The sequence below is a fragment of the Nyctibius grandis genome, chromosome 6, assembly GCF_013368605.1.
Source record: "Nyctibius grandis isolate bNycGra1 chromosome 6, bNycGra1.pri, whole genome shotgun sequence".
In the NCBI taxonomy this organism is placed as follows: Eukaryota; Metazoa; Chordata; class Aves; order Nyctibiiformes; family Nyctibiidae; genus Nyctibius; species Nyctibius grandis.
In genome coordinates this window covers 21,163,781-21,190,429 of record NC_090663.1, presented here as the reverse complement: position 1 = coordinate 21,190,429, position 26,649 = coordinate 21,163,781, and the positions used below count along the sequence as shown (strand labels likewise).

At 41.1% G+C, this 26,649-nt stretch overlaps 1 protein-coding gene across 1 annotated transcript; it reads right to left on the bottom strand.

Moving 5' to 3' along the window:
• Positions 1 to 414: 414 nt before the first annotated feature.
• SLC34A2 (solute carrier family 34 member 2) lies at positions 415 to 19,005 on the bottom strand. The gene is made up of 13 exons (XM_068403920.1): positions 18,952 to 19,005; positions 13,001 to 13,115; positions 12,759 to 12,896; positions 12,049 to 12,177; positions 10,998 to 11,141; positions 10,236 to 10,347; positions 8,963 to 9,158; positions 8,137 to 8,232; positions 5,181 to 5,301; positions 4,301 to 4,468; positions 2,819 to 2,935; positions 2,607 to 2,731; positions 415 to 990 (listed from the first exon to the last, which is right to left on the bottom strand). The coding sequence occupies exons 2-13, from the start codon at positions 13,104 to 13,106 to the stop codon at positions 415 to 417; spliced, it is 2,028 nt and encodes a 675-aa protein (XP_068260021.1). The 5' UTR covers positions 13,107 to 13,115; positions 18,952 to 19,005.
• Positions 19,006 to 26,649: the final 7,644 nt, after the last annotated feature.

The window sequence follows — 26,649 nt, the reverse complement described above, 5'->3', positions numbered from 1 at the left end:
ATTTGACATGGTGGTGTCAGGGCAATGGTTGGACTCGATGATCCCAGAGGTCTCTTCCAACCTGGTTGATTCTGTGATTCTGTGATTCTATGTGATTCTGTGGATCATCACACCTTTCATCCCTCACTTCATGGGACTACATCAGGATTTCTTTTGTTTGCTACTGATAGCACTGGATGACGGTACTGCATAGTAGATCGTCTGTAAGCAAATCTGTCATTACCTTTTCAGCTGATCATAGATTTTCTAGGGACTCTGTCAAGCTTGTTTGACTCCATTCCTTGATGAGTGATATATCACTGGCTGGAGGAACCTAACAAATTGTTCACTCTGTCCTCAGTGCATTGTCCAAGGTGGTTTTCAAGAGCCTGACTGTCCTATGCTGTATCTCTGCTACTATGGGTTGATCCACTACTATAAGGCCGTGTTGTTTGTGCCTGTTTTTTCAACACAAGCTGAAGCTGGTGCCCTTCTTCCACCTCTTTCTTCATCAGCCATCGCAATGGTGTTTTCATAAACCTCCACAGTTTTTAGATGCTTGTCTTTGGCACCCTCCTGTTCTGCATTGATTTTGCAGCACTTGCAGAAGCCGCAGCAGTGTTTCCCACAAAAGGAGAGCAAAGACATAATTATATTGTCCCAGGGCTCTAGGGAGTGCAGCCAGATGGGTAGGAAATCCCAATTTTGGAGCTTCTCAGGCAGTGAATGTGGTCGCTTGGACTGCATAATATTAATTACAATCACAGCAATAAAAAGAGCAAGCAGGGGAAGGCAAACACCCAAAAGGACTGGCCAGCCTGCCAGTGACAGACCAAATACAAACAAAGGCAGAAGAAAGAAGCAGATGAGAAGATAGAATATAGCAAACCATCTGTACTTGGCTGTTATGTTTCCCAAGGTCTTGCACATGCGGATTGGCAGCCGGGTAAAAGGTAGCGGGTAAAACAGAATAATCCCAGAGATATTGAAGAAAAAGTGGCACAAGGCAATCTGAAAGCCAAAACATTTAAGAAGTTCATTAGCTAAAATGCCTCTAAATGCTCGCACTCACATGATAACTTCCAGTGGCACTAAGACTCCATGGTTTCCCTTCCCGTGCTTCCCACTGTTTTTTTTTGTCTTTCGTGCTATTTCACTGCAAGGCCTTTCCTAGCACAAAGTAAGGACTCAGTAATACCTCACACATTGTGAAGAACACTGCCTACAAACAGGGGACAGCATTTGGACACAAGGCAAGCCTAGAGGGGACGACATATCTCCCCACAGATGAAGTCTTAAAATGCAGCTTTGAACCGCAAGAAATGGAGTCCATCAGAAATAAAGCTGACAAACCAAACAGCTATCAGGAAAGAGTACTGTTGTTAGTAAGGCGTGAGAACTACAGCAGAACTGTTCATTACTGGGTTCTGCATCCATAAGTTTTCAATTAAAAGATGGGAAGTGTAAATTAGATATTGCATACACGCTATTCAGAAATTACTAATGGTACAAACCTGGATTTTCCAAAAATTAGCTAAAAGTTTATATGGCACTGAGGAGATTCCTGGAATGTGACTTTGTCTGGGTCTTTTATAATAATTTCATTTATATACTTCAAAGTTGTTTTTTTAAAAAATAAGCGTGAAGAGACACCTACTTGCTAAAGCTTTTAGAAGTCGCTTAGACAGAACAAGCACATGCAGAAGAAAACAGTACATTCCCTGCTCACCTTATCTTGCTTTCATTCTAGAACTGTTATCAGATTGAAGTAAATGTGAAAGTACAGGGGTTTATTTTTAAAGTACGTTATAAAAACAGCAAGTTATCGTGAAATCTGAGCTTGGTCAAGATAGTATCTTTTCATGATTACAACTGTTCTATCATGCCTCAGGACAATAAAATGACTTCTACAATTTTCCTGATTTATTGTGGCTAGTGAAAAACATTCATCCTATTCACAAAGGAAACTTCATTATCTTTTTACTCTTTGATGTAGAGGGTTCATTCAAATGTTATCTGCTGCCTGGAACCTTCTTTACTGGGTGGTAAATGGGAGCCCAAAGCCAGGCTGCCTACTTTTTAAATAGTCTGAGGCAACAAGGAATTCAATAAAACCCACTCAGATTAGATTTGCAATGAGAAAATAGATGCCACGATGCTCACTGCAGCCTTAGGTAGGAAGACCACATCTTACGGGTTGTACAGCTTTCACTTATATTACAGGCGGCCCTATACCCTGCATGAACAGCGTTAAGGTCCTGAGGAGGGTACTTAGAGAAATTAGTAACCCTCATAGGGGACTACCTAAGAGGGCTGTCAGAGATGTGGGCACTGAATTCCAAGCTGCAGAGACCCCACACTTGGGGGTCAAATGGCCAACCCTGTCTCAGTTCTGAATTAATTCAATCAGATCAAACCTGATTTATGAAAGCAAGATTTTACTATATAATGACATTCTGAGAATGCTTGTTAAAAGCTTTTTGCTCTAGTAGTTGAAATTAATGAGCTGCCATGAATAGCTCAAAATCAAGGACGACATTCATGGTGTATTTGTATCACAGACAATTTTGACAGGTTTTTTTCCCTCACTGCTAAATGAAGTCAAGGAAGCATTGGTTTATACTGACCTGTAATGAATATTTTAATGTACTCCCTGGACTTGCTAAAGCCGCAAGTATAGCTGTTGTGGTCGTGCCAATGTTAGCTCCTAAGGTAAGGGGATAAGAGCGCTCAATGCTTATAACGCCAATGCCTAGGAGAAAAGAAACAGGATTGAGTGGTTTCAGAATGATGGAGAAGACAAAGCATGAGGATAAAGAATACAGTATTGACAACTTACCAACAAGGGGTGTAATAGCAGATGTGAAAACAGAACTACTTTGGACAACGAAGGTCATACCAGCCCCTGCAAGCATAGCCAGGTAACCAGCTAGCCAAGTAAAAGGAAATGGGAAATCTAAAAAAGTAGAGAGAGAACATTGTCTTTAGGATAACACAGTAACATAGCAGTGAAAAGCCTATTAAATATTTAAAATGTAATTATATTGTTTGCATACTGTCTCTTACGTGACAATTTTGGATCAGAGATAGTTCTACTATTCTAATTTACCGGTACTCCCTCTCCAGCCTTCCACCACCAGACACACTTTGACATGGTACTAGACTAGGGAGATGTTTGTGCTGACCCAGGGTAGCATTTATGTAATAATACAATTAGGTACCAGAAATGTTTCTTCAGAGCTCAACACAACACCTTCTAAGTGTCTAAAGTGTCTTGGTTTTGGCAACCAGGCACCCACTACATGGACTGGATCTTCAGAAAGCTCTGAAGACCATCCTGAGAAAATCAGGTTGGTTGTTCCAACTAGTTTCAAGCTGATCACCTTCTAAAAATTCACTTGCTAGCTTTCACAAAGAAAAGCTAATCACACTGATTAGAGAAACCATGCACAATTGTCCCCTGTATTCTGCAGATTAATGAGTAAGCCAAGAAGTCAGGAATTACTCAGCTGGGAAGACACAGAGGAAGACAGAGTAGATCACAAATGAACAGTAATGGGGAGCTGATTACTTTCTACCCCTCATTTTTGATCCAGGCAGTGTTCTTTGTCCAGGAGACGAAAAGACAGCATGGGGAGCACTTTGTTGCCTTCCCCATTTCTGTGAACACTCTCTTCAACCACAACCAGAGACATGCCAGGACTGCTTTTCTCTGCTACAGGTTTTAACCTTTCCATTCAAGGTAGGATGAAGAAAAAGCAGCCAAGTGAGGAAAAACCCCACATTTGGAATCAAAGGATCCAGGCTGAAAAAACACCTGGAGAACATGGGGAAAGACAGAAAGTACCACTGTTCAGGGCTGCCTTATCCTACTGAAGAGAGGGTTAAGCAGTGGCATAGGGCAAGAAAAGGGAATTAGATCAGTAATCACTACAACTTTTTTTCAACTTAGTTAGAAGAAACGTGCAGGCTCTGTGCCAGAGCAGGCAATCATGATCTCAGCACTTCAGCGCTATCTTTTGAGGACAGGAACATTGCATTTCTAACAGCTAATGATTATACATCAAGAAACAGAGCCTGGACTTTGGTCTCTGTTGCTGTTAATCTGCTGCAGTTCTCAAGCAAGCTGTTCACTAATAGATTTTTAAAAGAAATAAAATAACATGCTTGGGAGAAAGAATGTTGGAGGGGATGCAATTTTCGTTTAGTAATGTTTTCTTTAAGATATTCTATAATATCTGCCAGAACAAGAGATATGAATAAATGTGCTCAGTGTCCTTGTCATTCCTGAAAACAATCTTCAGGAAAAACAGATAATTACCAGTGTTGATTGTCTTCTTGATAACGCTCGCCACTTGTCCTTTAAGCACAGAGTTTAATAGCTTAACGATCATCACCAAACAGGAGCACAGAACAAGCAGGGACAAAGCCAGAAGGATGAGACCAATGGCAAGATCAGGCAGGTCTGCTTCTGCAAAGAGATGCCGGCCTGAAAAAGAGAAGGAAAATTAATTGGCCTCCCCACATTTTTGCTTCTGATCCCAAGCCCAGCTGTGGTTTTCATACCTGCCCCTAAGAAAATGGGACCAACGCACACACAGCTTGAGGGGGCGACGCAAAGAGTGAAAATGCCACCTCCCTTACTCCACAAAAGCCATATCTGAGGGGAGCGAGAGGAGCTCTTGTATGGACATGCTTATAAAATACAAAACGGGCACCCCTGCGGGGCAGGCAGGAGCTAGGTGACGATGTGCAAGGGAGAAGAATTCAAGAGTGTGAGGAAATTTTGGTGTGCTTCAGGCCGGATGGTGGGTCTGCTCTTCCCAGAGGTGTCTGCGTGCCTGAGAAGGGCTGTTGGGCATGCTTAGGGATGGAGATATCCAAGCAAACGTTACGGCAAAGTAACTGTAGCTCCAAGTCACCTGAACAGCGAGGGTGACATGATACTGAAGACCTCAATTGCTGGTATCATGGAGCATGGAAAGAGATCCATCTGCAGTCAGATACCATGATCATGCTGGTAACTCCAGCTGTGTAGCTATAACAGAGCACGGGCTGCTCTGACTGCACCTGCAGTAGTACCTTGTGTCTATACACAGGCAAGTGCCTCTTGATACACCTCTGAAGTGGTCTGTTAACAGTTAGAAAGCTATACACATTTGTAAAGATATTACCAAAGGAAAAATAGTTCTACTACTTACATTTACTGATATGTTCTGTTTCAGTTACATTCTTGATGGTCCATGTCTTGTTTCCTTCAGTCCAGCAAAGGTCAGGAGATGTGCAGTTTTCTGAAGGTGGAATTGTGACATTCTGCTGTGTCTAAAGATTGCCAGACAAAGCAGGTAGTTCAGTCACCTACAACCCTTCAGTAAGAGCTCATGAAAAGTTCTAGGTTTTTACTACAACCAAGCATTCATCAACTAAAGGCAAATTTGTAAGCTGGAGTTTAAGCTGGCACCACATTAATGAAAGGGTAAAATTTCTTGCATTCTTAAAATAAATGGTTGTGCTGTTACCCAAGACAATCAACACCACATTTAAAGATTAAAATATCCCCCAAACCTTCTACATTGTAATAACCATAGCACAAAGTCATCAGTAGCTAAGAACCTTAACTACTGATGTCAGGGTTTGTGGAATGAGGTTAATGTCTTGCTGCTGCGGGGGGACAGCGGCATTCCTTTTCCAGCCAGTGCCACAGCTTCCTTGGATCAAAGACAGACCTTTTTACTGTCATCTCAGCTGCAATTAATGGTCTGGCGAGTACTGTACAGGACTGTGATTCAGAATACTACAATACTAGTGCAGCCTCTGTTGCTGGATGAGCACAAGCTGCTCACGCTGCCTTTCTGTGCCTCAGTTTTCCTGTCTGTAGAAACAGAAGTGCTGCTACTACTTTCCTTTTTAAAGCTCAAATGCTAAGAGCTAATTGCTAGCACTATGATTAGCATTAGTATTTATTACTGAGCTGAACCTGAATTTCTATTTATACCACAATAAAACCTTCCTTATAAGAGCTTCCAGCCCAGATGTACTGCGTTCTGATGCTAGATCCATAGGTCCTTATGCAGATTAAGGAAGGGTTTGCTGACTGAAATGTGCTTCCCCACAAGAGCAGCTAACAGCCAAATGGACTCTGAACCACACTGCTGAACAGAAGGTATCTTTAAGACATGTTTGGGTGATTCTCTTTTGCAGAAAGGTGGAAAGAGGAATCATATTTTCTTGCTGGGCACTGCCTGCAGACACCTGCATTCGCATTCCCCCTCCAGCTGATGCAGATGGGCAAAGCCGGGGTGGACCCAGTGCCCCGTATCTTCAGGGAGCGCCTGGGCTCCAGCCTTCCCCAACACATCAGCCTTTGCAAACACAACACAATGTTGTTTCTCACCTTCCTGAAATTTTTTTCAGACATCTGAGTTTCAAAGTAGCTGCGTTAGATCAAAATACATAGTCTCAAGCTGCGCTAGGGGAGGTTCAGGTTAGACACCAGGAAGAATTTCTTCACAGAAAGGGTTATTAGGCATTGGAATGGGCTACCCAGGGAGGTGGTGGAATCACCATCCCTGGAGGTGTTTAAGAAAAGACTAGATGTGGCACTTAGTGCCATGGTCTAGTTCACAGAATCACAGAATCAACCAGGTTGGAAGAGACCTCTGGGATCATCGAGTCCAACCATTGCCCTGACACCACCATGTCAACTAAGTGCCATGTCCAGTTTTTTTTGACACAGTGGTGTTAGGTCAAAGGTTGGACTCAACGATCCCAGAGGTCTCTTCCAATTTAGCTGATTCTGTGATTCTGTGAAAATGTTTATCCTTATGTTTTGCTTTAAACATATGGGGTCTGCATGTGTTTATCCCTGCCATAAGTCTGTTTAATCATTTTTGCCAGAAATGCATTTAACCCACAGGAATGTAAATCATTTAAATGATCTTCCTCTTCCCTCACCAAGTTCAAGTCAGGCTGGCAGGGGTTTCATGTGGTTTTGTAATTTGACTGTATGCTTGGGTAGTAGTTACGCAGTCAAAATATAGACAAACACAGAAAAAAATTACATATATGGAAATGTAACCCCCAGCCTACACTTCCCATGTAGTTGATTATCTTCTATGAATGGGGGGACTGTAGGACTCAGGGGCTCAGACCTCAGTGAGACTTAGGCTGTGCCTGCCCAGGCAGTGCAGTGAAGGGGTAGCCAAGTGCAGGCCAGGGGCCTGAGAGCAGTACAGCTGCACAAGCGTTCTGCTTCCCGTGAGATGGAATACCCAGCTCCTCAGCAGCGTAACCTGAGCAGAGGGTCACATTAGCACAGCTCTGCTTCTGGCACTATCTCCTCAGCTAGCATTTCACTGGCCATCCAGACCGTCATTCAATAGGAGTTGGGCTCCTCTAAAAACCCGAGCACTTAATTTTAACCTCCACTGTGTATCCTTAAGTATCTTCTGCCTCAAGACTTCAGGAATTACTTTTCTACACATACCAACAAGTAGAATAGTCTAAGTAGAGATCCAAGGGATATTTAATGCTCTAATTGTTAGTTAGCTGAACAACGCAAACCAAACACTCAGCTCCACAGTTTACCAAAATACTCATTGGTGTCGATCTGGGCAACAGATTCCTTCAAGCTGCAGTGTTGCTTGGGTGAAGAACAATGGGCCATGGCCCCACAGAGGCTTTCTCCAAGGGCAGTTTTCCAAGAAAGCTGCAAATAACCAGCTGCCACCAGATCACCCTAACACACATAAGACTGAAGCTGGTTAGATTGATAGATAAATGGTGGGCAAAAAGATATTTTCTTTGGCCTATATTGCAGATTTTTTTCCACTTTCAGTGAGTTGGTAGGAGTATCAGAGTTTAAAGGCATTTGGATGTGAAAGGAGTAAAAGGCTTGGCTCCAAACCACCAGTTCTGGTAAGTAAGGGCCTGCATGGTACCGAAAGCAACCAGGTCAAGCTCACCACTGGTATGACATACTTAGTTTAAGTGGAGGAAAAAAATACATTAAATTTCATTCTTTTTCATTCTTTTTCTTCTGCAAAAAAAATACTCATTCAAATTTCTAATTTCACAATCCTATGATAAGGAGTGTCAGCTTCAGATCAGTAATATATTTCCTGAGGAACCTGACAATGTATTTTGCATGATACTCACCACATTGGTTTCAGTTACACACCAAACCTTTACCAGGCTTTTGTTTTTTGCTGATTCATCATTTGTAGCAATTGCATTTATTACTGATTTATCAAGCTTCAAAAAAAAGAAGGAGGAAAAAAAAAGTATTATTCCAACTTGCATCACACACTTCTGTTCAGCTCTGCTAAAATAACTCCCTTTGGAAGCTCAACCATGTAAATCCTCCATGACCATCTCTAATGCTGGAGTTGCTGCCCAACAGGTAAGAGGGGGTTTACTCCCAGAAAAAGGTACAACTCTATGCGCACAGATGCTGCGTCTCATTCTCCCCAGATCATCCACCACCTCATCTCACCCTTTCTGTTTAAACAACTACACTGACAGAACTGCCTAAACGCATTTACTGTCATTTTAGGAGCTGTGCGCATCCCCCCTGCCCTCCAGCTGTCCCTCTAGATGTGTGCAAGTTTCCCATAATTTCAGTGTCATCTCTTCAGGTTCTATGCAGATCTTCTAGACATGCTAGGTTGTCTCAGCTAGTACCATCTGCCAATGTCTAGGCAACAGGCTACCATCCCATCCATCCCATGTGTTGTATTTGTCCTCACCTGCCTTCCCAGTCTTCCTAGCTGGGTCTATCACCATTAAGGTGGAAGGTGGGGGAAATATAAACAGGAAATATAGAGCTGGGGCTTTATGAAGTGTGAATAAAAAGAAGAATCCATCTGCTAATGAGCTTTACCGCGAGGACACAAAGAAGTGGGAGCCCTCCCCCATATTCAGAGTATTTTGATTAGCTGTGACTGAACCAAGTCAGCAGCTTCCTTGAAGAGAGAGAGCTTACCTCAATGATGAGCTTTGTAAAGGGGTCCGTGATAACTTTTAGTAGCTCAGGGGCATCCTCACCACTTTCAAGATGAAAGGACTCAACTATAGCATTAGTGAGATGGTAAAGATAGCCAGAAATAACTTCAATGGGCAACAGTGCAAATACAGCGAGCCAGTTAAAGAAATCATGGATTGTCGCCCCAGCAAAGGCCCTGTGAGAAGAAATGAAAAAACAGAGCTGCTTTTAATTAAACAACATGTGCACGTCAATTAAATATGAAATCATAGAAGTGAGGATGAAGCCCATTTCAAGATGGGAATCATTTAATTTCTGGGGTCACAGGAGAAGGCTACTTTGCTATAGAGCGCTAAGTTGTCTCCACACCGTTGACCAAATGAAAGAGCCAGCCAAGTGAGTGAAACAAGACAAACTAGAAAAGGCAAAAGTGATCCTTGACACAAGGCTGCCAAGAGTACGTTTGTTTTGCCTCTTACCCATTTTTGGTACATTTTTAATCCTCAGCCAGGCATTGTCTCTGGGACCTGTTCTCCCTGACTCATGGGGGAAGACAGCTCTTTGCAGCCCTCTCACATGTTCTTGCAAACTGTCAGTGTACAGCTCCCTTCCAGCTTCTCCTCCACAGCCTGGGCAGCTCTTGCCTCAGAGGCTTCGGCTAAGTCTATTATTTCATACGTTTGGTATGCCAAAAATGGCAAGGTACCAAAGACTCATATCCCTCCCAAGTTTACTGCCCATCTCCAGCATTCCATGAGCTCTCTCAGTGATAATGTCAAGTAGCAGTCTAAAAGTTGTCACTGTATATATTTGACAGACAGAACACTTCATTTCTCTACAGTTACCAGCTCTTGCTTATGGTAGACTTAAATACCTTCAACATTGAAGTCTCTTTTCAGGAGAGTAGACCAAAATACTGTAATACTAACTTCTTGTACAGCCCTCCCATAATTAAGAGATAATCAAAGGTGGGTGGTATAGTGGTAGCAGTTGAAAATCTATCCTTGTGCAAGATCCAGTTAAAAATGGTAAATTCTTACAAAATCACAAAACTTTTAAAGGAACCCAATATGCTTTTCTTCAAGTATATGAAGCCATATATCGAGAAGCATTATACCTTGGCCATGGCCATGCTTGTGACTTTCCTAACTAGACGTTCAAATTTTGCTCAATAGAAAAGTTGAATGGCTGTAGCAGTGATAGGGAATATAGAAGAAAACCTACAAAGAAGGAAGAAAAGCAGCTTTTCAGATCTGGTGTTTAAGCACAATACCTTCTAAATTCATTCCTGTCCCCAGCTTGCATGAGTGCCACAATCGTGTTTGTAACTGAGGTGCCAATATTTGCCCCCATTATGATAGGAATAGCTGATCGAACAGTTAGCACTAGAAAGCAGAAAAGGAAGCATTGCATAAAAAAATCAGATCATCAGCAAGCTCTTTGCTCCAATGAAAATTAACATCTGTTAATGTCACTGGAACCCTGACTTCCCTTGACATGACTGGGACTAGGTGATACAATCCAGATATGTTTGCTTTAATCAAGCCCCTGGGAACATAGCACTCCCATAGTCCCATGATCCCCACTGAAATGGCAGCCCATGGTTAGCCCTTTTCACCACGTGTTAGAGGGTCAGAGTAAAATAAAGTCTCTTCTTTCCCAGGCATTTTCCTACTTATTGCAGAATTTTGAAATGATGCTACAGAAACAAATGAAGTTCAGTAACTGGCTAACATGAGAAAAGTATAGACACTTCTAAAATTAATGCGTTCAGTGCCAAGGCTTCCAATGATTTTCATTGCAGTTGTGGACTTACTATTATTACTACTACTACTGTTGCTATTATTATTATTATTATTATTATTATTATTTTATAAAATTTTATTTTATATCAGGGCAAGAGCTTTTAAATTTTTTTCCTGCAGTCTCTACTCTTACACCCAAACCTTCTACAACTTGCACACAGGTGGGAATGTTTGCACCCCAGACCAAGGTTTATGAGCGATCTCTAGGAAGATACTGTAAGCAGACTTACGTGTGGAGGACACCATGCTGACCACAATGGACGAAGAAGTGCTGGAGCTCTGGACCATAACAGTCACCAGAACTCCAATCACCAATCCCGCAACAGGATTAGACAGCACTGAATCATCTTGAAAAATGTCCCCAGCTGCTTTACCTACAAAAACCATGTTCTCAGAGTGAAGGAAGAACAAGCTGAAGTCCATAGGAATTATCAGAGTGTTTAATTAAAGAGCATTCAACCACTTAGTTGATACCTATATAGTCCTGCTTGCCAGTCAAAAAATGTACAAGATGACGTATCCCAGGGACCCAAATTCAGGTCCTGAACTCTCAGCTTCTCAGTTATCAGAGAATACTTTATATTCTCTCATTTCAGCAGCTGAACAAGCTCTACTGAACTCTGAAGAGAACCATATAAAATCACGCTATCAGAGGAAAGACTGTAGGACAAAAAACCACACATGCATGGATTTAAATGCTATTACTGCCTTGTTATTTTTGGTTACTGCATCAAGGAAAACTATTTTAATAATCCTGAGTAATTCTGTTCCTGTAGCTTTCTGTGTTGCCAAAAATCCAAAATACTTCCAACAAAAGCTCACGTATTTCTCTGATAACCTCTTCTGAATCCATCAGCAGAATTCAACCCTTGGAGATAGGTAAATGTAAAAAATATATTTCAATAGTTTTAATCTTTGAAGGATTTGGGGGACATTTCAGTGCTGGATGCATTGATCAAGAGCACAATTTTCGTATTTCACCTTGTTGAAATATCTTTCACAGATCTATTCCTGTAAACTGCCACTAAAGTAACAGGAACCTACTATGAAATTGGTGCCAATAATCCCTACATCAACAGCTCTTTGGAATTTGAGAAACAAAAGCCCTTTCAAACAAATGAAGGTCAGTCTTCAATCAGAGCTACTTCCTTCTGAATCTATATCTCAACACATAAATCTACAGAGAATGTTCTTGAACAGTGATACTTGTAATTTAGTCACTCAGATGAAATTTACTGCCTCATTCATAGTTTATTCTTGATATTTTAGACATTTTCATACCTCCTACCAGTTGAAAAGCAGAGCTCAGTACGTCCAGAGAACACACGAACAAGTATAATAATCCAAGTAGTATGATAAACTTCCCTATGCCGTAGAGTACACGAATTATTTTTCCTTTTCTGTCCAGTTCTGTAAAACAAATACATTATGCATAAAAAAACTTGCTTGATGTATCTGGTGTTCTCTCTGGAACAGTCTAGCGCACAAGCAGAGACTATGGATTCAAAGACAGTGTTGTGACCCCAGTGTGTGATTAAACCCGGAAGAATGTTCTTAATCTAACTTTAACTGCAGAAGTAGGTAGTTCCTGTGCCTAGTTTTACCATGTAAAAGCTTTTGCTATATAATAAAAGCCTTATGAAGTCTGAGATTAACCCTCAGTTTTACACAGTCATCCTACTGAGTAAAAAAAGACCAGTAGAAGCCTGGATATAAAACCATATTAGTTTTGGATTGTTTTCCATATACCTCCTTGTGTTTTAAGGAGGGTAAGCAGCATGATTTCCAGATTCTTCTTAACTGACTAAATATAATATCCCCATCCACTGTTGGGGAAATTGAGACAGATTGTAAAGCCTACATCTGAAAACTCCTCAAATCTTACATTCACTTCTGCAGCAAATATCATTTCAGAAAAATAACTGAGACAAAGAGAGCAGAAGTGATGGAAAAAATAAATGCAGGTAACTTATTTACTGAGAAATGGCTACCTGACCACTTGACCCCAGTGTCCTGCAGTTCCGGCAGAGCCCATGGGTCATCTTCTTCTGGCCTTGTCTCATCTATCAAGGCTATTGTGGAAAACGCAGGTTGAATTTCCCCTTTATTTCCATGTGAAGCCACATTGCCTGATGAAACAGAACATTTGAAAAGTGGTGTCATTACTTTCCATCTTCTCCAAGGAGCCCCAAAATGTATATATCTCTGTAACTCACAGGTCAGCACACATTACCTTTGTGATTTTCTCCTTCTTTCCCAGCCATGTTCTGGTTTTGTTTGGAAGAGTCCCCAATATAGTTATTGGTTTCAGGCTTTTCCACCTCAGGCCAGGGAGCCATGATCTGTGACTAACAAAGTAGTGCTGATTAAAATGCATGTGCAGACAAAATATTCAACTTACAACTGGGTGTGTGAGAAATATGATTAATTTTAAGAGCAAAAGAGATGGAAATGGAATGGAAGGAATTTGTCCTTGAACACAGCTTTTTACTAATCTTCATGAATTTTTCCTTTATTTGTGAAATTGATTTCTCAATTATTTTTTAAATCATACAGTTGATTTATTTGTGCAATTTACACAATTAAAAAAAAATATTTCCATCTCATACCTGTATTTCTGTTCACTTTTAAGTGTCATGAAAGGGAATATTCCTCTGCTTTCCAAACTTTAGGCATTTCTTTTCTTTAATTCATTTTATCTCCTTTCAGCAAAGAGTCAGAGGACTGTTTTACTTTATTCCACTTCCTGGATTTAACTGACTGCCTTTACCAAACTGGTAGTTCAATATACAGACCTTAGCAAAGAAAGTTCTTCCCTAAAGCATTGTCTGGTTTGGGTCACGTATGCTAAATACAATCTTCTTGTTGCCCTTACTGGTTCATTCCCATGGAAGCATGGAGGGGAATGAGACCCTGGACAAGGTGGAGGAAGACCCCAGAGTTTTGAGCTCCAGAATGATGCTTGCTGAATGACTGGACAAGAGCATAATTAGGCAGCAGTGGCCATTTGCAGGTCTATATTTGCCTGTAACTCACAGCTGATGCTGCAAGTGAAGCTGAGTTAGTGGCAGCAAGGTCAGGCTCACCCATCTCATGTAGGCTCTCTGAACCTCTTTCATCCTGACCCCTTTTGAGCACATTTGACATGCATTGTAATATTAGCAAATAATAACCTAAAAAATAACACATCATATGGCCAAATCCTGCCGGCATAGGTACAAGCACATATGGCAGACCTAGTCCAGGCACAAGAGGAGGAGGCAGCTGTTCCTTGAACCAAAACCTGGAAGAGTCCTACTTATTTTCTTCACTGATACCAGAAGCCAGAGAGAGGGACATGAAAGAGGGGGAAGGTGACCATGAGGTGCTGAGGCAATATATGATAATACTTCTACCTTTCCAGGCTTCTAAGGCCGTTGGTTAGCTCAGCCAGCATGACCAAAAACTCAGTGGAAAGGATGGGAGAAGTGAACCCTACCTAGAAAAACCTCACCTTCAGGTCAGTCTCTGCCACCCTCTCTGCCACATGCGTCAGTCAGTGCTGCAGGCAAAGCTGCCCTGCGGCCGTCACGCCTGGCACCGTGGCTGAAACATCGGTGAGCAAATCTGCCTGCAATGCTCCTCATAAACAGGGCACCTGTGCCCAGCCTCCAAAAGTCAGTGTCAGAGTTGGTATCATGCTCCTGTAAACAGGGTTCACCTGCATTTAGCAGCCACTCTAAGGGAGTATAATTAATCATGCATTTAATTATAATCCTTTATGATTAAATGAATGATTAATTCATCACCTTAGCTGATGGTGAAAATATTTTGCTCCTGTCCACGTCAATAAGCCACACAGCCTCCTCCTTTAGCTGGGAAGGAAATGTCACAGACAAAATCACTCATGCCTTACTGTAACAGAGGAGGGTATTGTTTTCCGGCACTCCAGAAAGAAAAGAGTATCTCCCCTTCCACATCAGCAGGAAAAATTACTCTACAATCCCATTAGCAAAAACTATGCTTTTACACATTATCTGTGGCATAAGATCCAGAGCAGCTCCCAAGATACCCAAAGAAAGATCTTAGAACAGATGGAAGAAAATCACTCTTGCTTGTTTCAATGAGGGTTTCCATTTGCTTGGAGCAAATTCTCATATTTTCACCCATGCCAGAATAACCTCCAAGCCCCACCCATGCCAGAACACCTCTGTCTTGTTGAACGAGTTTCGTTTATACATGTTCAGCATTTAAAGAGCTCTAAACCAAAAATAACTGCTCAGCACAAGTGCTTCTTAAGTAAATGCAATCATGAAAATGCGTTGGAAATTCAGATGTGAAGTTGCCTTGACAACATATTCCCGCCATGGAGAGACACAGAATATGCTGGACACCACCAGCCGTAGAGATGTCATCAGTACTTCTACAGCTCTTCTGTTACACTCAGTATGGAAATGAAGGATTCAGCCTGCATGATTACTGTATGGAAACTGAGCTGCTGCATTCACTGGAGAAACTGGAGCTTGAAAACTTCAGCAGACAAACAGCCTCTATGTCTCCTAAATAAACTCTCCCCGTTCAAGAATTCAGCAGGGCATTTTTTCATAATAAGCATCTCCCATGTTCCTGAGGTGCTCAGGATCCCACAGGTATGTCATGTATTGTTATTGTTTTTGCTTTATGATGTGATTAAGTACAACAGAGTAAGAGTTGACCATCTCTGTGGAGGAAGTTTTTTACAGATATATATATAAAACTATTCATATGAGCCCTAGTCAACCTCTGATTTGGGAAGGTAGACTTGAATACGGGTGGTATTTACAGTATTTGCCTTGTGCGTTTGGGTTTGCAGAGGTATTACTAGAAGAGCCCATTCTGTGTAATTGGTATCAAGGACTGATGAAAGCAGAACCATCTAGATCCTTGAAGCACTACCAAAACTGCCAGCTTTCTCCAGATCCTGACTCTTGTCAAGACGAACAGCTGAGAAGATCTTTTACAGCCACCTGATACTCTGTTTGCTAGAGTCCTGGCCACAGCTACTTACAGTTAATTACTCGCTGTGCTACAAGGATAATCTACATTCTACAGTTTTCCCTTCAAAGAATTCTTCCTTGGCCCAATTACAGACATTAACATCTTGAGAAAATGCTCAGAAGAAAAGCTGGGTGCTGCGGAGGAGCAGAGCAGCGGGGTGACAAAGCCAACTGCATCATTCCCTGGCAGCTCACATGCACCTTGGGAAAGGCTGACATCAGGCGCGGTATAAAAGACCAACATCATTTGACGCAAGATATAAATGACAATGAAAACCCTAATAGGGGTTTACTTTTGAACACCAAAGACATAACTACCCTGCGAAGGATCATGTTAGAGAACGGGCAGAGGATGGGCTGGTGACGACGCACGCCACAACAAGGAGCTACCTTCAGCTGGACACACCGGTCCAGGTCCAAAGGCAGGATAGCCACAATTGCTGGATGAGGAGCCCGGAGCGATGAGCTCTGCCCACTCGTGTGCCAGCCCGGCTGTCTCAGTGCCATGTGTCCGGCTCCTGCCTTAGCTGGCAGGACGCCGGCCAGGATGCCTGCACCCAGCATGTAGCCGTGGAGCTCGCGTCCAGATGAGCATTGACGCTTTGGATATCCGCCTGTTCGGAGCTGTGCTGAAATGGGAGCTAATCTCCTCCTGAAAGCGGCAGGTCAAAATATGCTATGCATATTGCAAAGGTCTGAAAACTAATACCTGCGCTAACTGTAATCCAGTCCGTGTCGGTGAACCTCGCGGCAAATCCTCCCACACCATCATGTGTGCTCCTTTTGTTGTAAGTATAGTCTTTCCTCGCCTTTGGAAAATGCTAACTACGTGTGACATCCTTTCTAGCTCCAAAAGAAACCGAAACCTCCCTCTCCGAAGAGGGAGATAGATGGAAATAAATGGCATTCAAATGCTGAAATAAAATGCGAGAGAAAGTCAAAGCCAAAGTGGGTTCCCGTGGTTTTTATAGCCATATGCACTCTCTCACTGCAGCATTTCAAAGAGTTAAAGTCTCTGGGGAATTATTTAAGCAACACTAGGTGTCACGCAGTTGCCCTATATTGCATTCCTCCGTGACTCATTGGACTGTAACAGCATTGCCTCAAGTTGCAGAGGTTGGCTCTCGGTGCTTTTCAGTTTTAAATCAGAAACAGTTGTAAACCTATTTATTTTGCTGGACTTAACATGGAGAATATGAACTACCATTTGCACGTGCCTGGATGGTATTGTTTGTACCTCTCCACCCGTGACAGCTCACTGAAAGGCCACGTTGTGCCTGAAATGAGAACTATGAAGCAGTAAGCCTTAAAGAAATCTTACCTCCCAGTCAAACTGGGAACAGACCCAGTCAAACCGAGATGAAATAAAATTACTGGAGAAAATAGCAGTATTTTCCAAACCAACAACAACCACCAACGTGACCACATGCGTGCCTACAGGTTGCTTAAGCAGTTCCAAATCAAGTTTCGGGTTCAGCCAGGCTTTCCCCCTCTCTTTCACTCCCCCCTTCTCTATCAGCTTTTCTACAGATACACATCACTTCCTTGTCATTCACCACTGCGCTACAGTTAGAAAGGGATTTATCAACTGACCTGATACCCAACTATATGACTTAGTAAATATGAATATTTACCACACATACTTCATAGGAGTAAATACCAAGCTACATAACAATCCTTCTTATACACAGCTTGAAGAAATACTGGGGTTTTTCCCCCTCAAAATGTATTCATTTCCGACATAGAAGCACATTATGTAGAGACAGGAAAGGAAAGATCCTCAGCCAGCACAAATTCACTCAGTAGCTTTACATCAGCTGATAATTTTGCCCCAGAACCTGTTCCATGGCAGCCACAAAGCCCCGGGTGCAAGAGAACAGGCAGCGACTTAAATAAACATCGGCAATGATTCAGCCTTGCTAGGAGCAAGTCTTGTCTTTGCCCTGGCACCAGCTACTTCCTTGGGTTTTTTTCTCTGAATAAGTTAGCAGGCTTAGCCAGGATGTAAACTGTCAGCTAATGTAGTAGTAAAGAAAAAAATAAATACGTGAAAGCTAAAAAAAATTAGCATTTTGCTCACTGTTTATTCCTATGGATCCCTGAGACTTACTGCTCACAGTCTTAAATCTAACACACACCGAAACTAAAAAATAGATAAAACAAACTAATAAAGAGAACTAGTTTCTAAGCTAGTGCAGAGAGAAAAGGAGTCCCAAACATTAATTTTTGCATTCACAACGAAGCAAAGCACCGGGTACTGCCACTGAAGAGCCAGAGACAGGGAACATCAGTGAACTACTTGAAATGCCTACTAGGTATTTAAATAAAACAAATACTTTTTTAGAATAAAACAACAAAAAGAATAATAAACCCACCAACAAAGAAATACAACAAATCTACCCCATCCTGGACACAAAACACGTAGTAAAGACTCAAGAGAGGAAAAAGTAGTGACATTAAAAAGACTTACTGATCGAATGGAAGCGCTGCTAATAAAAGTTACTGAGAAACAAGTTGATTTCTGCCCACTGCCACATTAGTTGAGCTAACTACATTAGACTAATGTATTCCTTTTACCTCTGTGTATCAAACCGAATTAGCATAAGAAAATGTTTCCACTGAGAATAGCCTGGCATGGCCATAGTGCAGCACATAAGACTTCAGACATACTATCTGTGCTAACACACAAACTGACAGTATTTTCTTCCGATGTTTCATTAATCATATCTTAGACATTTTCCAGTATCCAGTACCACTGATTACTATGACTTAAAATCACACTTCTTTTCAATCCAAAAAGTAGCTAAAAACAATACTTTCTTATGCTATACGCAGTTATTTCTGTTTTTTTTTTTTCTGACAGGTACTAATACAATGCTTTTTTACTTTATCATATTCCATAAAAATATATCTAGTTATTTGCAGAAAAAAAGTAGCCTGGTTTGCTTTTAGAACTACAATTTTTTATCACTTCCTTAAAATATAAATGCAGTTGAAAGAACACAAGCTGAAAATGCTGACAAGTGAATAGCATTTCACCTGCCACTGCAGTTCCCCACGTTAGCTCTCTTGCCATTCCTTGAGCTGCAAAAGCAGAGCTTTGGATTTATAATCTAAGCACTTTCAAAAAAGAAGAAAAGAAAACTTGTTCTTAGTTGTTCTTACTTACCACTTCTCTCTTCCCAGACAACAGAGCGAACAGATCAGCCGGGCAGCCACTGAAACCTGCAATATATATAGACAGGTGTTGAGCAAAGTTTGCTTTCATCACTGTGCACTAACATTCCTATTTTACAGTCCAGAGGCACTGCCTACCTGCAACTTAATGATCACAATCAACCTTTTTTTAGCAGGAGTGGGCAGCAACCAAGACTGATAAAACTACAGGCTATTTCACACTTATCACATTCTAAAAAATGTCCCATCAGCATTTAAGTACAAGTTACTAATGTGTTCATGTGAATGCTGGGGAACTGTTTGTTCCAGCCTGAAAAATTGCCATCCACCTGATCATTCAGTAATCTTTTTTCCAATAATAATTTTCCAAAAATATTTTGCAGTCTCAAAGGTCTGTCAAAAGGGTGTGAAGAAGATGTAGTACTGTTATTTGTCTGTCCAGGTGCCTATTAATCTGCCTTAGAACAGAAGTGAAGGAGAATCAGATAAAAAGCGGTGTAAGTAGGAAACACGTAAGAACTTCTTTGAGAACAGAGGATGGAGTTTCATTCTTATCAGTGCTCAATGTTTACAATTAAGGCAAGCTCATTAGCATTTTGGCTGTGGCTCTCCTTCTAAATGAGATTTAAAGATGTAAGGACACCTTTGATAATTGCATTCAGAACGCTAGTGAGGAAGACGACTATATGATAAATAGGTATGTTATTCAATAAATACGGTGTGGTGTTACAGATTAGACAGTCTCTAGCACTGCTGTCTGTTCTACTGATGAGCTTAATGGGAAGGTTGGGGGGGCTGCATTAGGCACTGTAGCTTTATTATCTTTGAATTTTTTCTGTTCCAACAGGCAACTTGTACTGAGAAAATAAGCTGTAAACCCGCAGCCTAATCAGCAGATCTGCTTTGTCTGCGTGTATGCGGTCATATCTCCTGACAGCTTAGTGACTTAGTAACTTAGAAAAATAAAACTCTTGCTTTTTGCACCTTTCAGTCCCACAGAGATGCCCAGCCTTTGGAGCCGTGAGTCAGAACTTACCCTTCACCTGCATCCGCACCAGAAGTGTTTAGTAAGTGATGATCGTAAAAGCCTCCGCAGCCCCTTACGTGGCATCACATCATGGCAGCAGAACCACCAAGCACCTCCCATGGCTGCAGTGGCTCTGCTGGTGCAGACCCCACCGCCCTCCATTGCCCTGGGCACGGCTGATGATGGAGCCCAAGGATGAAAGCACCAGCCCTGCCTCGCCCTGCCCAGCTGCACAGAGATGGCTATGGAAAGGAAAAAAGTTTTTCTTCTGTGCAAAGCGAAGAATGGTCCAAAGTGGAAAGAACTGATGGAAAATGGACCCAGGGTCCACCTTGGAGATTCACAGGCTCCGTTTTCTTAACAGAAGTGTGCTTTAACATTGCATCTAAAACCAGTAGTTTTTCATTGATGCCCTACATTTAGGAAATCTGACGAAGCTTTTAACTGGGAATCCTTGTGTTTCTCTGAGCTGTTGCTTATTCTCTTCTGAGTCACTGTTTGTGAAACCCAGCTCTGACAGTGAGAAGGTACAAGACGGGCACATTCCAGGTACCCAGTTAGGGCTCAGCCAGCGCATGGTGACATCTTCCACAGCGTTTTTATTCCAACGCTGCTCATTCCATTTGCTAAGCACAATCCTATGCGCTGACCATGTTAATGTTTTAGGAAGGGAACACTCCTAGATCAGACTCATCATATTCCCGAAAAAATCTTTAGGAAAGAAAAAACAGTCACACAAAGGCAGGTGACCTACAGTCTGTCTTTGGAAGTCCACGGTGGACCTTCCACAGAGTCAGTCTGGAAGAGTCTCCATAAAGGTGTTATTTGTCCCAGAAGTCAGTCCCTCATTCAGTATCGGAGGAGAAGAGGACGAAATTCTTCCCAGGACACCAGGGCAGTCAGAGTGATAGTCCAGAGCACTTTTCATGCATCTGGCACAGATTCAAAAGATGCTGCTGCTAAGGAAGAATAACCCAATGCTCTTTCTTCCCCTTTTAGGGTTTACTTTTAAGCAACTGACTTAATTTCAAAAAATATCCTTGGACAGGGAACATTTAATAAAACAAAGCAAGCAAACAAATTTCAATGGTCCTGATTTCCTATCACAAAGTTACTGGATTACTCTGCAGCTACTTGGAACAGTATCTGTGACAGTCTCGCCCTTAGCAGGAGATGCAACCACAGAAAATGTCTCAGACACAGAATGAGAAAAAATTCCTGGCATGTGCAAATTCTGTGAAAGGTGAACTCTGTCCAGTCACTGTTATATGTTGCAAGAAGTTATAACCCAGTCAAGAAACATGTCTACATAACAGACATCTGTGCTACAAGCTCCCTTACAGATCTCCCACACAAAAGGGATACTTGCTGTTCAAGTATCAACCCCGTTCATCTTTACGACCCAGGCCCTAGTACAGCAAACCAAATGCACCTAAGTCATAAGTAAGTTAAAATCATTAAAGGGAAGTAAAAGAAATGGTCATCCATCCTGCAAAGATATCAGAGCAGCCCAAGATATATATTCAGTAACAATAATATTCACATTATGAGGTTTGTTCTTTTAGTAGACACAGCTTCAAAAGACATGCATGAGCAAGACTCTCAGCTCACATCAGGAAAGAAACTCCCTCTCTTACAGTTTAATTTAATTTTCAGTGTTCCACAAGTCCAAAGAATGCACAGCTAAACATTTACTGTGCATTCAAGATGTTGAGACTCTAGAAAACAGTTATATGGGTCTTTACTGAAGAGAACTGGTGGTGTTTACTCATTTAGAAATAACATTGTCTATTTTAAGTTATTCAGAAACCTTGAACAAATCTAGTTGTCTACATTTGGGAACTGCATTAATGTAAATTAGCCTTCCCTCTTCTGGATATGTAAAACACAAAGCCCTGATCATTAAAGAGAGAGACTGGTGCTGATTTCAATATGAATTACAGCCAGCACAGTTATTTGGTTAAGCACTTATCCCTACTCAGCTGAAGAACACCTTCCTTCGTTGTGCAATTACGTGGAAGAATTTAAGCCCTGGCTTTCTCTATTGTCTGAAAAGTATTCTGCATGTAAACACTTTAGCAATGAAGTCTGTTAATGAAAATGCCCAGTCAGATATGTTTTGTGAATATTAAATTCCATATTGATATACACCTGGGTATTTACTAGGGATCAATATCTGTAGCAGAATCTGACCCTGGCATTATATAGGATGCTTTGATTTTGGAACAGAATGTAAATGCTACAGCTTTGTTGTTGATTAATTAATTTATTTTCCATTAAGAAGTGTAAATTTGTCTTTGAAGCTTCAATGCCTACCAGGAAATTGTCTGCTTTTAGCTACCCTGTACTCTTCTGCTTTAGGTGAGTACGGCTGCAATGCATCCTCAGAACCATTTTTTGCCCAATACTTCTGCTGTAGTTGGGAATTGTAAAGTACAACTCCTAAGACATTGACAGCACTAAGAAAACACCTAATTTAATGTATAAAGAACCTGGATCCTATTACAAGGTTCTGTATTACAATACTGTGCATTTCATCTCACATAAATGATATACAAAAAAATTAATGGAGTTACAGCAGTTAACATACTTCCAGAGCTGAATAATTAGTAAAGTCATAAAGAGGCAGCATTCAACAGAGCCAATGCAAGGAACGGGACAGGGAAATAAAATGTGAAGTGAAGGAGTCACAAAGAGAAAAACTGCAGGAAGGACTTTCAGACACAAAAAGGAAAAGAAATATTTCAATACAGGAAAGACAGTTTTCATGAAAGAATAATATGGCCAACAATTTTAGACAGATAGATGTGTTTGAAAGGAAAAAGGGACTCTGTTTTGGTCTTATAATAGTTGAGCAGCCCCTTCGCTATAGAACCAGTTTATTCTCGTTACAACCATCCCTCAAATATTTTTGTCAATACAAATGCATCCTTGGGGTATAAGGTAGTGGGGTTATTTTGTTCACATCCTCCGTCATAGCTATGTTTTCCATTCAAGTCACATATTACAATTTCTTTTATTCTTCCTGAAGTATTTTATTTTAACTTCCTATTTAGTTGATGTTTTGCTACTAACATATACCAGTACCCATTCGCAACATTTACCAAAAAGTAAGGGACTGCTCATGCAGAGCCTGCAGTCCAGGCACAGGAGATGGATCGTGGGCTTGGAGGGGTGGGAGCTCTGCCCAGCCCTGCAGCGGGACAGCAAGTGCTTCCTACCCTCTCCCAGGGGAGGCACGATGACGGGCAAACAGGCACAGGCTAAAACATGGTACATGTAACAAAAATGCACCAGCACTAGCCTGAATTTGATGTCAGCCAGGATGCTAAATATATGAATCCTATCACATGCGTTGACAACTAAAGCCCAGAAAAATTTTTAAGATCTCTTATCATAGCTGCTCAAAACTTTTATTGTTTGTCTTGAATGTTTCATTAAAAGGTGTAAGAAATGCCCATTAAAAAAACCCTAACCCCAAAAAAAAGATCTGCTGATGCTTTAGGGTAAGAAATTTTTAATCACAAAAGAAACCCAATATTATTCCCCTCTTCCTAACCTTTTCCTACTCTTTTTATAGTCTTTCTCCCCTTACCTCGCCCCCAGCCCATACCCCCTCTCCTCCTTGCTCCTCTTCACTCTCTCAACCAATCTTATATTCCACATCCTCCCATTGCCTCCTACTTTGGACACATATTCATGAATGCAAATAGCATCTTCCCAACAAACAAGTAACGGGGAAGAGGAAGAAAAGAAGAAGTGAAGGGAAATGTGAGAGCTTTTAAATAAATAATAATATTTACACTCTTATGTAAACCTTAATTTACAGATCTCAAAGTGCTTCGAGAAAACAGGCGTTGTTGACTCCTTTATTATTCACAGAAAGTTCAAAGATTTTTTTTTTTAAGAAATCCATTTTTTTCTTCCTACACAATTTGTTAACTCTTGGCTGACACTGGACATGGTGTTGCTGGTAGCAGGATGAGCAAGTACAATTATGGGCAGCCAGCTGAGCGTGTTTACACCCAAGAGAAGACTCATCTCACGTTTCCAACCTGTCCACTTCTTCTGCAGCTGCGTTGTGCAGCCTGCTGGCCTCCACGCGCTGCCGACAGAGCAGCTGCTCAGGTACCACAGCCACACTTCTTTGTCTTCTACCAAATGCCTAAAAGATGGATTTGAGAGTGACTTAAAATGAGGACTTTTGCCAAAATAAATAATATCGCACAAACACGCTACTCTTTCAAAGGCCATATATGCACTAATTCTGTACAGAATTGTACATTTTAAATAAAGCATTAAACACCTCAAACGCTAGTTTAAAAATTACAAATTATTTCATCAATGACACCATTTGTTACTTGTTGCAAAATGCTTGGCAGTATCTCCTTTCTGAGCCTTCGTCCCTGAAACAGCTTTTGGACAACTCTAGGTGAGTTACCTAAAGGTGATCTGTTGACACATGGTGAAAGAATAAATCTCATTTCTTTGAACTTAATTTCCATACAATTGACTATCCAACACGCTGATTCTGTTCAGATTTTTAAACTAGATCTGCAAAATTAACATCAAAATCAAACCATCTGGTATTTAATAAATCTCAAATACAGTAACTTTCCTTAATAAATAATTCATGAGTAATTCCCATTATTATCATCTAATATGAAAGTCCTTGAATGCATCCAGAGGAGGACAACAAAGCTGGTGAAGGGCTGGAAAGCATGTCCTATGAGTAGCAGGTAAGGACTCTGGGTTTGTCTAGTTTGGAGAAAAGGAGGCTGAGGGGCGACCCCATTGCTCTCTACAGCTTCCTGAGAAGGGGAAGTGGAGAGGGAGGTGCTGATCTCCTCTACCTGGGATCCAGTGACAGTACTTGTGGGAATGGTTCAAAGCTGCACCAGGGGAGGTTCAGACTGGACATTAGGAAACGTTTCTTTACCAAGAAGGTGGTCAAACACTGGAACAAGCTTCCTAGAGAGGTGGTCGATGCCCCAACCCTGTCAGTGTTTAAGAGGCATTTGGACAATGTCCTTAATATGCTTTAACTTTTGGTCAGCCCTGAAGTTGTCAGGCAGTTGCATTAGATGATCATTGTAGCTCCCTTCCAACTGAACTATTCTATTCTATTCTATTCTATTCTATTCTATTCTATTCTATTCTATTCTAATTCTATTCTATTCCTGACAGAATAATCAGTAAAGGATGTCAAGTCAAGTCAGGTGCAAGGACAGCTCTCTCCAGAGTGAGCACTACAGTAATTTTCTTACTGCATTGGGCAAACTAGTTTTGCTGCATAGTTGTGAGATCTTGCAATTGGGAGACCTCTCTGTGCCACACATAAGAGAAATTTTCTCCTTCCGTCACAGCAACTTCTCCCAGTGATGCCTGTGCCACGTAAACTGTTTTGATCCAATCCTACTGACACCTGTAACAACTATGGATGGTTTTTGAGGATTTTATTATTGGAAATATGACACTGTACGTGGTGCAGGAACCATCCCCACTCTCCTCGAAGTATAAATTGGATGTTAGTCCTCAGCCTTAAGTTACACATGGAGAAATGTAATGCTTTTTTAATTTTATGTAATTCCATTTCCGTGGACTTTCTATAGACTTCAGGTGACCATCTTTAAGATGCATGTAATGAGTGACTTCACTAGAATAAGAAGACAGTCTCCATCTGTTAACAGCATAGATTCTTGTAAACTGTTGAAAATTAAAATGTACCACGGACACATAATTACAGGTCCTATTGACTTAGAAGAACTTGTATATACGTATGTAAGGCATCATATGGACCAAGACATGCAGGCAGTAGCTGCTTTTTAATTGTTTACAGTTCATCCTTTTACACAAATATTTTTGGCTTTATAAGGGATAATTAAGGGAGTAATGAGACCAATATTTGCTTTTCCAAAGGAAGACCGACATAGACACAACATAAACCTACAGAAGAATCCAAGACAGAAAACATTTCCTCACAGCCCTCAGCCATAGCCCATACACAGGGTTTTCCTTGCCTGTTTCCCTTAAAAAACAGAAACTGATGAGTGTTTTTACTGCAGTTGTGTCTCTTTACAAGGAAAATACATAACAGCCTTTCATATGGGCTACACAAAGCAGAACTCAAAGGTATTGAATAAATCTCTGAACCTTTGGGCTCAGTAATGGCAGAAAGATGCTTCAAGCAGTGAGGCAGGGAAAAGTAACCAAGGGACTTAAAAACCAAATGACAGCAAAATATTCTCTGTCCTGTTTTTAAGCTGAATTCATGGAACAGGAATTTGAACATTTCTTGGAAATACAGAAGTATACTTCAAGGACACCAAACTCCATCATTAATTTTTTTCCCTAAAGCAAGCAAATACGAACTTTGGCTGATCACTCAAGTCCAAAGAGGCAATACTATAGCAGAGACCATCTTCTTGCTGTAAAAGGTGGATGTTATTAACTATTAAAATGATTATGAACAATTCATCTTCATAGGAAAATATAATTTTGCCTCTCTAAAAAAGATTGATTGTTAAACTTCTGGATATATTTTGGCTGCTCTCTACAGCCTCTTCAAACTTAAGCCCAAATGTTATGCTTATTGAGGAGCATAAATTTCCTGGCATAATATGACCTAATTAAGCTGTTGCTTTTGAGTCTTGCTAAGTATCT

What these genes read in the sequence shown, in the direction of transcription:
- SLC34A2 (XM_068403920.1), bottom strand. Translation starts at nt 13,106, where the DNA reads ATGGCTCCCTGGCCTGAGGTGGAAAAGCCTGAAACCAATAACTATATT. An exon ending in TTACAAAGCTCATCATTGAG is followed by an intron (nt 8,233 to 8,962) that starts GTAAGCTCTCTC and finishes TTTTTTTTGAAG; the next exon opens with CTTGATAAATCAGTAATAAA. An exon ending in CAAGAAGACAATCAACACTG is followed by an intron (nt 2,936 to 4,300) that starts GTAATTATCTGT and finishes CTACTTTTTTAG; the next exon opens with ATTTCCCATTTCCTTTTACT.